General features: G+C 34.9%; 1 protein-coding gene across 1 annotated transcript; it reads right to left on the bottom strand.

The window, feature by feature from the left end:
• LOC102603427 (ubiquitin carboxyl-terminal hydrolase 27) lies at positions 1-12,936 on the bottom strand. Its single transcript, XM_006357283.2, has 10 exons — positions 12,613-12,936; positions 12,309-12,432; positions 7,580-7,680; positions 7,274-7,504; positions 6,374-6,442; positions 6,159-6,287; positions 5,783-5,920; positions 5,447-5,509; positions 2,303-2,641; positions 1-443 (listed from the first exon to the last, which is right to left on the bottom strand). The coding sequence occupies exons 1-10, from the start codon at positions 12,868-12,870 to the stop codon at positions 174-176; spliced, it is 1,722 nt and encodes a 573-aa protein (XP_006357345.1). The 5' UTR covers positions 12,871-12,936; the 3' UTR covers positions 1-173.
• Between the last annotated feature and the right edge of the window lie 1,361 nt (positions 12,937-14,297).

Below are 14,297 nucleotides of genomic sequence, written 5' to 3'. Positions count from 1 at the left end.
TAAGGAAAACAAGTTTGATTAAATTCAATTGGTCTGCCAGAGCCAGTTCTCCAGGCAAAACACAAAATGCCCATAACAAAAGACTCACAGTTTGTGAGTTGCTACCAGCCTACAACAAATTATTCAATTCAAGCTATACTACAGTCTACAAACAGCTATAACACAACAAAAATTTAGCAATCAGAAACTTTTTCATAGAAAAGTAAGGTTGCTTCAGCATCAAGAACATCTCTCTCGGAGACCCTATACATGTCGGTGTCTGAGATGCAAAACCACTTATCAACAGCAGATCCCAGTAGTCCAGCATGATTGTCTTCACCAATTTTGGCTGTCACTCGTCTGAAAACGGTGTAATGCCCACTACCAACTATTCCAAAGTGCTGCACCACAGAGGCTAGTCGGTACTTGTGACTTTTGGAATGTGTTATTCGGGAAGTTTCACCCTGCAACATAAAAAAGGATAGAGGAACAACATCACGTGAGCTTCAAATTACGCGAATAAACTAACACTACATGACATATGAAAGCATAGAGTAGCAAAAAGAGATAGTGTAGGTGAAGTACACAATACTAGAATCAACTTAAAAAATACAGCAGAAGATGGGCGACATTGTCCTCCCTGCTCCAATATTAGTTTCCATCTGTTCCCACGAGGTTTGTACTATAAGCAAACATCACAGTATTCTGTTTGATCCTTAGAATGTGACTATGTTGGTTCAATGAAGGAAAAGAACCGCCAAATGGATGAAAACAAAAAGAAGACGGAACACAGTAAGGCATATCATGGAAATCTTCCCTGCTTCTATATTAGTATCCATCTGTCCCTAAGAAGTTAACACTGTAATAATTGATCAATTATCTTCTACTGGTTTCCTTGGCAAAAGCTTTATATGCCTAATTGTGAAGCAAGATTCACGACCTTTTTGTTGTATGGCAAGGATGCACTCTACTCTAACTTCCAACATCTGTACAATCATTGCAGAAGCACACTAGTCCAAGACATGTAGCACATGTCCGTTACAACTTATTGTTTCCATTTTCACAAACTTCACCTTAATGATTTTGTCCAATGGTTAAATTTAACGAAACACAGACTTGAATAAACCGCCTGCTATCAAAAATTGATTGAACTTTGATTGCAAAAAGAAGTCACAATGATGGAAAGTAAAAGTTCAGGGGTTCCAACAAGCACATTTGATCACACAGTAATTATTAGGGAGATATTGAACCTGTTTGGTTCAGTGAAAGAGAATTATTTAGTTGGCTACAAAGTAGAAACGCTGATGCCTAACTAAAATCCCTTTTTTCTCTTGCAGTAAATACACCAACATTAAAGTTTTCTTTTGTGTGCCCCAACTTTTCTAGATGAATAATATAAAGAATTTCTATCATCTAAGAGTAGCTAAAGCAGAATCAGCTGCCAGTCTAAAGACCTATAGATCTCGGATCTAACTGTACCTTAAACTTGATACGCATGCATCTGCCATTTTAACGAACATGGAAACTACTGCAATATATTATATGCAAATGCATGCATGATTTAGTCGCTTTGGCGTGCATATCATGAATGCACATACGCCACAAATGAAAAGACATTTAAAGAGTAACAACGCAGTCCAACGAACACTAACTAGTATCATTCAACAACAGCACATTGAAAGGTCTGGCCTTGCAGTTTGAAGACAGATATAAGATAAATTTGGCCAGTCTCACAGCATTGCTTAATATTTCCAAGAGAACTTATGGCTTCAAACCTGAAGTTACCAAAAATACCATAACAAGAAGGACCTCGTACCCTTGAACTGCTTTTCATATCCCTCCCTCCCTTCGTAGATTCTATATTCATTCCTCAAACTACACAAGGCTTAAATGAAGCGGACATGGATGGTTAGGATTCAAAATAGTGGATCCCAACTTGCTCAGATTGAGGCATCGTTGTTATTGTTGTTGTTATATTCCTCAGATTATTACAAGATTGGATTTTGGAGTATAAACCGGGTGATTTATTAAGAAAAATAATAAGCAACCAGCATGCAAGTAAGAGACGCCTCAGAGCCGGATCTGGTTTTTTCTGGATGGCTAGCAAGAGATATACGAGTACTTTACTCAGGAATAGTACTAGGTGCAAGTTTTCCTTCAGCAGTAGAATCCTGCTACAAACGTAAAGCTACACAACTTACGTTCACTTCAAGAGTAGGTGAAAATCTCCAGTCATGGAATGGATAAAATCATTATACATATGAATGTTATGCGAGAAAGTTCAAATACGAGTAAATAGCATTATCTACCTAGAGCAACCAACCTGATTTCCAGAATGTGGAGGCAGCTGATTTAAGCTGATCTCCTTGTAGCCTCCAGCCTCGAGTGAACTTGATTTTGACTTTGGTGCTTTAACACTAAAATTATCTGAGACACGCAAACCGACCGTATCTTCTACTTCTGTAGAAAATTTTCTTTCACTTCGGGTGATGCAAGTCAACATCTCCTTATTATCTTGCAGATTTAAGTTATTGAACAAAGGGAAAGGCTGCTGTTGATGCGTTTTTTGCCCAATTTGCAGATTCTCTTCCCAACTCTTTGTTCCCACTCCATTTTTCACGAAAGGAGTCAAGTCCAAAATCAATGGAAATGAAATATGGCCCTGAACACAAAATTCAAACATTGAGGGGTTACAGCGAAGCAGCCAAAGTATAGTATAAGATTTGAATATCAAACAACAACTCCATATTAGGTTGTCCATTAGGCTCACACAAAAAAATTACGTAGTAATTGAGGTCATGTAGGTCCAACACTACAGTCAAAATGTATCAACCAAAAGTTGCAGTTCTGATTCTCAGAAGTTTATGCAATTAATAAGTTGATTTTGCATTCAAAAGAAAAGAAAAGAATCACATAATTTGGGTCAGCTGTTCAGTAAGGAAAGATCGTATCCGCGTAGAGCAGCTAGGGCTAGAGCAGCAATCTTCTTACTTCCGGCTGACTGAAAGGGAGAATAAGACTCTTTATTTGCCAAAAGTAGAAGGGTGTCCTCTCAATCTAGTGGACTATTCAATTTTAAATAAATTGTGAAATAGGATATAGAAAATATGCCCCCAGGACTTTGGTCTAGTGGTAAGAGTGCAATGTGTGATGTGTGGATTAGGCGTGCGTCAGGGTTCAAATCCTGCCGAAGTTTAGTATTTAAGTGGAGAAGGGTTAGGGGCAGACCAATTATCTACCAAATTCGAACCATGTGCCATTGACCCTTAGTGATTTCTCACTTATAAAAAGAACATCTTCTATAACATACATTTCTTTTTGATAGACAAGTGACAACTACATGAGTTTCTCATTAGAAACATCTCTTGCCCAAGAAAATTCTTTAGAAAATGCATACAGAATCATGCTCTTAGATAAATTGCAAATCTGAAAAACCTAGCTAAGGTTAGTGTTAATGTTAATGTATGCAGGGGTGAGCTCAACCCTTTTTTGGTGAGCAATGAGCTTAACTTGAAACGCAAGAAACAGAAAAAGAGTAGATAACATGACATAGTGAACGCAATAGACAGGCGAATATGGCCAGCCAGGAAAATGGTAATTCATAGATTCTTGATCAGAGAGACAGTGAGACCTGTTAGCTTATGGTGGCCTGTTTTCAAAGAGGGCAGCAGTTCTATGTGCCTAAAAGAAGATAGTCCTTTGTGAGAGGCATATTGCAAAGAAATAGGAAAGGTTTCTGACTGCTTGAGGAACATTGGGTGCTAGTGCACACCTCTTTGGTGATTCAAGCAGCTAATACAGACTAATGATTGTGTGGGGAAGGCAGGTGGATGATTTTAATAACAGGGAGCACCTGGTGAACAGATTTTCATAATAAACATATCCACCTCAACCAAAATGGATTTATGACATTACAGGACATGCCCACCATTCTCAAGGTCCATTACTGAACCAACTATCAGTAAGTCTGAGATTTTTACAAGCTGATGACCAAGATAAAACAAGTTTGGTCATGAGATAATAGTCTGTTTGGGCAAGCTTCTCAGTAGCCAAAAGTGCTTATCTATTTTTTCTTTCATAAAGTGCTTATTTTAGCAAACTAGTCTTATCCGAAACAGCCTCTCTACCTTTTACCCAAGGTAGGGGTACGGTCTGCGTACACCAAACCCTCCCCAGACCCCATTTATGGGGTCACACTGGGCAATTGATATTGTTGTTGCTTATTTAAGAAAACTGAGGTGCTTGGCCAAGCTTTTAAGGGGAAAATAAGTGGTTTTGAGTAGTACTAGAAGTTGTATTTCATAAGCTAAAAAAGTTGCTTTTCCTCGTAGCACTTTGGAACCTTAGCCAAGAAAAAATTACTGCAAAATACTTTTAAGATTGATTTTGCAAACACAAAATGCTACTCTCCAAACTAGGTACTTCTTTGAAAAGCACTTCCCAAGAAAAGACATTTTTCAAAATAACCAGATTTTGAAAGCTAGGCCAAACAAGCTATAAGTTGACATGGAAGAAATCAAAACGATCAGAGTCTTCCAACTAAAGGTTCAAATCAGTATAAAAAGAGAGAAACTGAGGCATTTTCTGGGGCAAGAATCAGGAAACAGTAATTGGTGAGAACAAAAAGCAAAAAGATCAATTACAGACGGCACTAAAAGTGGCAGAGATGAATCAGGACTAAGAAATGATTGAAATAAAAGGCAAAGTACATGATGCAAGCAAGCTGCAAATCAATCCAAGTATATGCCATATGCTAAAATCGGATAAGCTTGCTCTTCTAGTCTTGGGTAGAACGGAGTCGACCACAATAAATTCTTGCCTTCTTGCTAAAGACATTAGCTATAATGGGAAAAGAAGGAATGAAATTCACAAAATAGAACAACGGAGATGGATAATTATGGAGACAAGTGATGCATCAACCAAGACAGAATACAAATTGATTTTGGAGAGAGATGTTCTAGGAAATATGGAGACTACTCCACAGATGAGGATTCTGATGATTCCAATTACACACTGGAAACACAGAAGCAGCTAGCTCAGATATGCAAGTTAGAAATTTAAGGACTTGGAAATTTCATAGGCATCTCGTGGGGATCTGATAAGGAAGGGCAGAGGAATCAGTGACGCAACTAAAAATAGATGGCCAAACAATTGAACCAAAAAGAGGAGGAGAAGTAATTAACAGGAGCAGGAATTAAAAAGGTTGAAGTGGAAAATCAGCAATGATGGGAAATAGGTGAATGGAAAATAAAAAACAGTGAATGAAATCATACAGCGAATATAGGCTTACTATTGCTTCTATTGTCAAGTGCATTATGTTTTCTAGTGTCCATCAGAACCTCCTCTCTGGGGTATTTCTTTTTAAAAAAATTAGAGGTAAAATTTACTTCACCTAAGCTGTGTTCTTATCTAATATAATCTACTTACTTATCTGAAGAACACAACCCGCTTGCAAGAATATCAGTACCTGAAGTTTGTTCTGTTCTCCAAATACATTTATAGAAGCGCGTTGTAAATGAAGACATAGAACCTGCAAGGTGGCACAACAGTAAGCACATGCAAAAGAGTCAACAAATAAAACACATGACAAAACCATTAAATCACAGAGCGCTGAAGCACCAAGTATTAAAATTAAATCCTATTTGCACCAAGTGACAGGTAAAAATGTTACTCCTTGCCGATCCCTTATTTTCATGGTTTTTTAATTTTGTTGGCAGCTATATGGTCAATCCTTTTAATTAAGAAGAACATGATTCTAGCACCTTTAATTCTTACTAGAAGAAAATGACACTAACAATCATACCTTAGGACTCCGGCCAATACTGAGTTGCTTGAAAGTGCGTGAGAAGCTATTTGACCATGGAAATCTAGCAAGGCACGCTAGCTGTTTGCAATCACATGAATCTTCCTCGTTGCACAGCTTAAGTTTTTCAACAATAGCCTGATAACAAATTGCATCTAATTAAACAAATTCTAGGACTGCCATAAATATGTTAAAAACAGAAACACGGAGGGGAACCATTAACCAAATTCCTGTCAAATCGAGGAATAGTTTGTATGATGACATTGACATATAAATTTTGCCTAGGCCATATAAGCTCTTTTGAACCTATAGACTGCAGCCACAAGCTTCAAGGTTAAGGTAGTATGCTAAACTACGATCTGTAAACCAAGATCACCTCATTTTCATCCATGGCAGAGACATACTTTACGGCAGCAGTATGCCAACAGTGGCTGCACTTATAGTTTTCAAGTTGTTCCGCAACAAAGAACTGCTTCAGGCAATGCTCCACGGAACACCCAGGCATCTGACATTATGTTTGAAAAATACATCATCATGAATATGGAATCAAATTAAGGAAATAAACATATGATAATTGAGTTTTAAACGTACAATAGCCCCAGCGCTGCTTGACACTGGCACAAGATGCAAGCTATGAAACAACTGAAAATCCAGAGAGATCTGAAGAAAAAACACAATATGAATAAGTAAAATATGAATGAAGATCCAGAATATAGGGCGCGAACCCAAAACTGAAGAGAGCATTTACATGAATACAAGCTATCACTTATTTACAGCTTACTTTACAAAGTAAAAGGTCAAAACTTGACCTCATACAGCCCCACAAACAAAATAATGACCTAAATGATAGAGATTTGCCAAATATTATGCATGGAAGGAGGACTAAAAACTAGTGAAGAGGCATGTTGATAAGAATATAAGAGAACTTGTATGATCATGTCCTCCAAGATAGCTAAAGATCAAAGCCAGCAAAACTAGAGATAAAATCATGGAAAAAACTTAATAAGATGGCATAAAATGTACCCCCTTTGTTTCAATTTGTTTGTATGGTTTTGACTTGGCACAGAGTTTAAGAAAGTAAAGAAGACTTTTGAATCTTTTGATCTTAAACTAAAGATATGTTGAAATGTACCAAAATGTCCTTTAACAAACTAAAAAGGAAAGTAAGACAAACAAACAAATTGGAACGGAGAGAGTAAGTTAGGACTTTTAAATTAAGTTTTGACTTTTTCTCACTTTCAATGTACAATAGACACCAGTTAGTTAATTGTTTTTTTTTACAAAAAATTATCTATTAGGTAATAGTTTATTCCCTTTTACAGCAACTTGAAATCAATATCACAGATTGCATGCGCACCTAGGCTAGCATAGCAAAGCAACTTTAGAATATTCTTTGTAAATTTAGCAAACAAGTTCTATAATGTGCAAAAAGATACAGCAGTCAATAATTAAATTGTATGATTGTAAATGTTCTTTCAAGTACCATTCAACCTGAAACGAACAAGTTTGGCAGTTTAAAAAACTACCAAGAATCCCATCAAAAGGCCCAAGAAAACTCTGCCTCCATCTCTCCTGTTCACTTTCTCCTTTCATCCTTTGTGTAACAATCCTACAATTAGGAAGTGTAATTACGTCCGCCAAAGAGCTGTGATCATGAACATAAGATTCTGACAGTTCGGCTCTTAAAGAAGATAAAAGATGGGAGAGTGCTTCCTCTGCATCCTACATTTGGGAAATATGTAAGTTAAAACACTAGTACTAGTGATAATTGTCCGCATACTGTGAAGAGAAGAATACCTGCTGGCTAGTTAGATTGAAATCAGGAATGTGACTAGTCATGGCATGCATCAATCTCCTTGGACTTAGAACAGTTCTTCCATGTCGCGCAGTACATAATTCTGCAGAATATCACACCAATCTTCTCGTTGGGTATTTAGACATTACTTGTAATAAGGAGGAGTTCTCCACTTTATGTTGATTTCTTGAAGAAAAACATAGTTCTTTGATTAGGACTAACAAATGTAAAAGAGTGGACAAGTTCACTCTTGTATAGGTAAGAGTGAGCATGTACCTCTAATACTTTTTAAATCAAAATACCATGTAGGGGTCTATGCCAAACTCCCTCACCCAAAACCTCAAAGCAGCTTTGCTAAAAATTGACTTACACTTGAGAACCATTGGTTCCAACCAGTGTTATCAAAAGCGAAAAGCGCAAAAAGTTCTAAGGTCCGTTAAGGCTTCAAGCGCAAATAAAGCGTAGACTTTAATGAGAAAAGACACAAATGGAGAAAAAGACAAACATACATGTTTGGTCCGAGACTAATAACTATAAGCATGAATAACAAATATATGGACAAAGAAATTGAAAAGAAAAATTACGATAATGTGAAATAGCAATTGTTTAGTGTCGCCTCTTCAAAAACCGCTCATTCCCAAGGAAATGTTTGTATTAAAGCCTTGATCACGGCATTGAAGCGCACATTATGCGAGGTGAAGCGCTCAACATGTTTTGAGCCTCGCTTCGGGGCTTTTGCACACCTTTGACAACACTGGTGCCAACTTATTATAGCAAAACAGATGCAGATGAAGTATTACAACCAAAAGATAAAAGCTTTCAACTTCCTCTCTTGAATCTCAGAGAACTAACAAATTGAGATAAATCATTTCATCATCATATTATACTAACAGTGGGATGCAACAAAATAACCTTAAATTGTTGATGGACATTAATACCCTTAAAATGTTAGACTATTTTACCCATTCAGCATGCATTATTCCCTTGGCATTACTGTTTAATCACATAAAATTATTTAGAAATAAATAAAATTAGGTAAAATTAAAGTTAAAGTATCTTTAATAGGGAATCAATGGCAAATTCACTTCCAATAAAAAGACTTTTGGATAAGTGCAACTGTGCATCGTTTAGGAATCAGTTTCATTTACATTGTATTTTGTTAAAGTAACTGGCATTGTAGCCATTATTTAGATTTAATAGGATTCCAAATTAATAGCCAACTTCATTTTTTGTGCATTTATCTTTCCAAAAGATCAATGACCAGATTTGGGAATTGCAGAAACAAAACTTACATATCTGAAGAGTGGAGAAGGTGAAAACTTATCACAATTAAATAGTAGTCTGACATTAGTAGTGCTAAAATCATTCAAGGTATGTTTATCACGACAGTCTGGCTAAATACAAATATTGATTCAAGATTATTATTAGCAAATAAAAACTACAATAATAACTTAATATTGGTTATATATATCATCTATTATCTTCTATTCTATTTTTAAAATGGGAAGATCCTAATGTTGAAGTTGAATTACCAACTTACCCAGTAAAAGTTGAGTGACAATTTCATCCTTCACCTAAAAAAGCCTTCTATTAAATAAATATTTTCAGCTATACTTTCGAAGATAATTAGGAATGCAAAAAGTACCATCAGTTTCTAATGCATTAATTAGTTATTGAAGTTAAAATTTGTAGGGAAAGAGGCTTAACAAGATAATTAAGGCAATTATGATTTATCAAGAGTGTTATTACTTTCTTACTATACATAACAATAATTAGTTGTTGAAGTTAAGAATACGTGCAGAAAGTCTTAATAAGTTGTTGAAGTTAAGAATGCGTATAGAAAGTCTTAATTAGTTGTTGAAGTTAAGAATACGATAGAAAGATTTAACAACATAATTAAGGCAATTATATTATTTATCAAGAGTAAGAAACGGTAAAATTTGAAGACCCATTAACTAAGTAAATATAGGCTAATCCAATTAATAAATATGTGAAAAGGGAAATCTGAAGAACATTGATCAAGAAACAACTAAATAAAGGCAAGAAATGGTTTCCATTTTCCTCAAGGATGCTTTTAGGCTTAGCATGTTCTTTTAAATCTTTCTTCTTTTTTTCTATTTTTTACTTTTTTATTTTTCCCTAAAAGAAAAGTTTGCATAAACTAAATGAAACTAAAGATGGAGAAATATGCAGAGTTAATGGATGTTGGAATCAGAATAATCGCTAGATTCAACTCCCATCACCTTCAAACTTTACGAATAATGAAGGCCACCATCTCCATCTGTGGAGCTAGCAAAGATTCGTGAGCTATGGAAGGGAGGGGGGTTGGTTTCTTTGAAAGACTGATTTTTAAAATTGCCACTAATTAATTCTTTCTTTATAGTGTATTATGATTATAATTTTTTAAATGAAAAGACAACATATATGATTTAACATATAAATATTTACAGCCATAAATGGCATTGTTTGTTCTTTTCTGTACGCTATAAATTTGGGTTTAAACTCAAATACTTTAGAATATGCATACAGTTAAGTAAAAATGTGATTTTTGCCACACATTAAGTATGCATGTTGTGGATGCGTTTGCAGGCAAGACGTACGTCTGAAGGAAAGCCAATTAAATTAAGTATTTAATTATATTTTTTGTAGCTTTCTTTACTACTATAGAATAGGATTTATGTTTCCTATCTTCATATGGATTAGGTTTCTCTATCTTTATTATTCTAGAATAGGATTTATGTTTCTAGTTTCACAAGAATTAGACTCCCTATTTAAAAGGGGATTTGAGGAATAAAACCAGCAAGTCGTATTTAACCAAAACAAGACATCGGAGTTCTCTCTTCCATTGAACTCTAAGGTTTCAGCTTCCCTTTAATGAGCTGAAGTTGTATACAAAATAGGTCAATCTAGGAATTCAAACAAAGGCAAGGAAAAGTCAAAGACAATTGATTTAGATTTTTCTGTCCATCGTCTTGTGACTCGATCCTTCTCTAGAAACTCTAACAATGCATGTGTCCACATCTAGTTATCTATAGGTACCACCTACATTCCCTCAAGGACAACAACACTCTTCATCATAATAACTATTTCAGAATAAGAAGATTATCTGTCGAGTTAACACCAAATTCAATGACATAAACTCTTGTTTTCCTGATCAAAATCAAACATAAAATGCTAGAATGAGATAAACAGTACACCTTACATGTTCCAATTTGCAGCTTTTTGGTCTTCATATAACCACAAGCATTCATTCTCGTCTTTGTAAAGTTTGCCGCACCTTCAACGTATAACCACTATGTGAATATTCAGTTGTGCTTCATCAATCCATAATTCACTAAAATGGAGCGGCTCTTAGCCCATTCCTATATGTCTTGGAGATGGATGAACTGACACGACATATCCAAGGAGAGATGTCATGGTATATGTTATTTGCAAATGACATAGTTTTGATTGACGAGACATGCGGCGGAGTTAATGATAGGTTGGAGGTTTAGAGACAAGCCTTGGAGTCTAAAGGGTTTAGGTTGAGCAGGTTTAATACAGAATACCTATTAGAGTGCAAGTTCAGTGACGTAGCTCACGTGACAGATGTGGAAGTAAGGATTGAAACACAAATCACTCCCCAGTAAGAAAGTTTCATGTATTTGTGTCAATAATCTAAGAAAATGAGAAGATTGATGAAGATGTTACACATTGAACTGGAGCGAGGTGGATGAAATGAAAGCTCATATCCGATACAAAAGAATGTGTCACCAAGTTAAAGGTAAGTTTTATAAAAGGTCAGACTTGCTATGTTGTATGAGGCAGAGTGTTGGTTGGTTAAGAACTCGCAAGTCTAGAAGATTAGAGTAGCGGAAATAAGGATGTTGAGATGATTGTGTGGTCATACTAAGAGAGATTAGGAACGAAGTTATGCGAGACAAGATGGGAGTGACCTATTTAGTGGACAAGATGAGGGAGATGAACTGAGATGGTTAGGGCATGTAAAGAGAAAATGCACACATGCCCTATTGAGGAGGTATGAAAGGTTGGCAATTGAGGGTATAAGGAAAGGTAAAGGTAGGTCGAAGAAATCTTAGGGAGAGGTGATTAGACAGGACATGACTCAGCTGCAGCTTATTGAGGACAAGACCCTAGATAGGAAGATATGTAGGTCGAGGATTAGGGTAAAAAGTTAGTAGGTCGAGCATTGTCTAGTTTCCTTTTCAGTATTGTTATGATTACTCCCTACTATCTTAATCTTCAATTAAAGCATGTTGTTTCCTTTGTTTCAGTTATCTTATTATTTTGTCGTCGCGTCTATTCTCTTCTTTATTGTTTTCAACATGGCTTTGTCATTGTTGTATTTGCTTCACATACTTATTTTTTAAAATGCTTCTTTTTTAGCCGATGGTCTATCAAAAACAATTTTCTAGTAGGGATAAGACTACGTACACACCACCCTACCTAGACCCCACAATTGGGATTACAATGGTTATGTTGTTGTTGTTGTTGCAATTAAATTATCTTAAAGCTCATGCTCTATTCCATAAACTCTACCTAGCTATCAGTTCTACCAACACAAGCTCTTCATAGTATCCACATTTGCATTCGACTAGAACTTAAATAGGTATTTATTCATTCTTTTCTCAAAACGATGGTGTCCAAACCAGCTTGCGTATACCTGCCAATATTCATTCCTACAAGTTCCCTCAATGGACCAAATTCTACTATATCGGATTTCAAACTCACCTTCAACAAGCGAAGCCAAAGAAGCAATAACCGGCAAGTCTCTACTTCCTTCCATTGATGAACCCTCACATTCCTCCACAACTTGCTCAAGAAATTTGCCAAAGCTCTTACAGCTAGCTAAAGCCTAATCCAAAATCATCAACATATATATATAAACAAAAATCATCAAAAACCAATCAATTTACAGAAATCAAGAAATGCTAAATCAAACAAACCCCACACCAAATTTGCTAAACCTCTACCATCTGATTAAAAAAAAACCGAACTTTCATCAACAAAATTCAAGAAAAGATGAAATCTTTACCTGTAAAACAACATTCAAAAAGCAATTGTTACCAAGATTTTGCAATCCAGGTACTGTCAAATAATATTTTTTTGAACTACTTTTTTCTGATACCATGATGTCTCTGATTTTTCCACCATCTTTTATAGCAAATATCAAACCACCAGCAATACTTAATAAAGTAGCAGCAACTGAAACTTGAACCCCATGAGCAGCAACCCAATGGGAATTAAACCCATGTTTGAATTTGTGTACAAGTGAAGATGAGTGTATATTCATTGCTATGATAGGCGACAATTTCAAGAACTCAGAAAAGTAACGCCCACAGCGGCTGCTTCAGTTTCCCTTTTTCCCACTTATAGTGTAAATAAAAAAATGTAAAATATATCCTTTTATTACTATTTTTTAGGAATAAGTGTCTGAAAAATATCTCAACTTTGGTCGAATTTGCTGTTGCGATACTAAACCTCCATAGTCTAGGGAGGTAATAGGTCCTCATGAAAGTTTAGTATCGCAACAACAAATTCGACCAAAATTGGATATTTTTCAGACCCTTATCCCTATTTTTTATGAGCAAAAATATCACTAAACTTTGTTTGACACCCAATTTGGTATAATCACGTGGGCAAATATATATGTTTAAAATACGGTATTAAATAGTCTAGGGAGGTAATAGGTCCTCATGAAAGTTTAGTATCGCAACAACAAATTCGACCAAAATTGGATATTTTTCAGACCCTTATCCCTATTTTTTATGAGCAAAAATATCACTAAACTTTGTTTGACACCCAATTTGGTATAATAATTTTGTGATAAAATTTAAAAATATGTGATGTAAATAGAAAAATCTGTGATTATTTTATTCTGGTATTTGTACTAAAATGATAAAATTATTACTATCTCCGTCTCATATTAAATGGCATCTTACTAAAAGTATTTGGCTCATATTAATTTATGATTTACTAAACTAGGATATAATTAATTAATTTTTTCTCAATTTACCTCTACAATTAATATGACTTTGGAAGTTTCAATAAATGTTGAAGATCTAAAATTTATTTTTTCAAGAGGCTAATTAATATAAACAAAGGGCAAAATAGTAAAGTTGGTCAATTTATAAATGTTTTTTTATTAACCATATAAAATAGAAAGTGTTCATCTAATATGAAACGAAGGGAGTATCTTGTTTGATAAATGAGATAAAATAATTTCATGAAATATCGCTACTTATTTCATTCTGTGTATCAAATAATTTATGGTGAAAACAATGGTCTAAACTAAATAGACTATATGTCGCTGGCTCGCAAACTCAATGTTTTGTGTTATAGTGTATTTTTTTTTATTGGGATATCTTCTTAAAATAACACTATTAGTGCTTATTTTTATAAAATATATTGAGATTTGTTTTTAAAAATTCAAAATATAACAGTATGGTCCCTTTAAAAGTAATAAAATATATATTGTATTTGTGTGCATATAAAATCTAATTCTAACTTAATCGTTTGAATAAATTATCTGATTCATATGTTTTAAAAGAGGAAACTAGATGTATACATGGTCAATTATATGTGTATGTATGTGTTTCCAAAGTAGAAGTTGGAGATGTGTATGTATCTGAAGACATCAATTCAATTGTATGTGTGCCAAACTGAATTCAATATTTGTGTTTTTAGACTATATGCACACAATATTAATCAAATATATGG

The sequence above is a fragment of the Solanum tuberosum genome, unplaced genomic scaffold, assembly GCF_000226075.1.
Source record: "Solanum tuberosum cultivar DM 1-3 516 R44 unplaced genomic scaffold, SolTub_3.0 scf00234, whole genome shotgun sequence".
Taxonomy (NCBI): Eukaryota; Viridiplantae; Streptophyta; class Magnoliopsida; order Solanales; family Solanaceae; genus Solanum; species Solanum tuberosum.
This window is presented reverse-complemented; position numbering and strand designations above follow the sequence as displayed.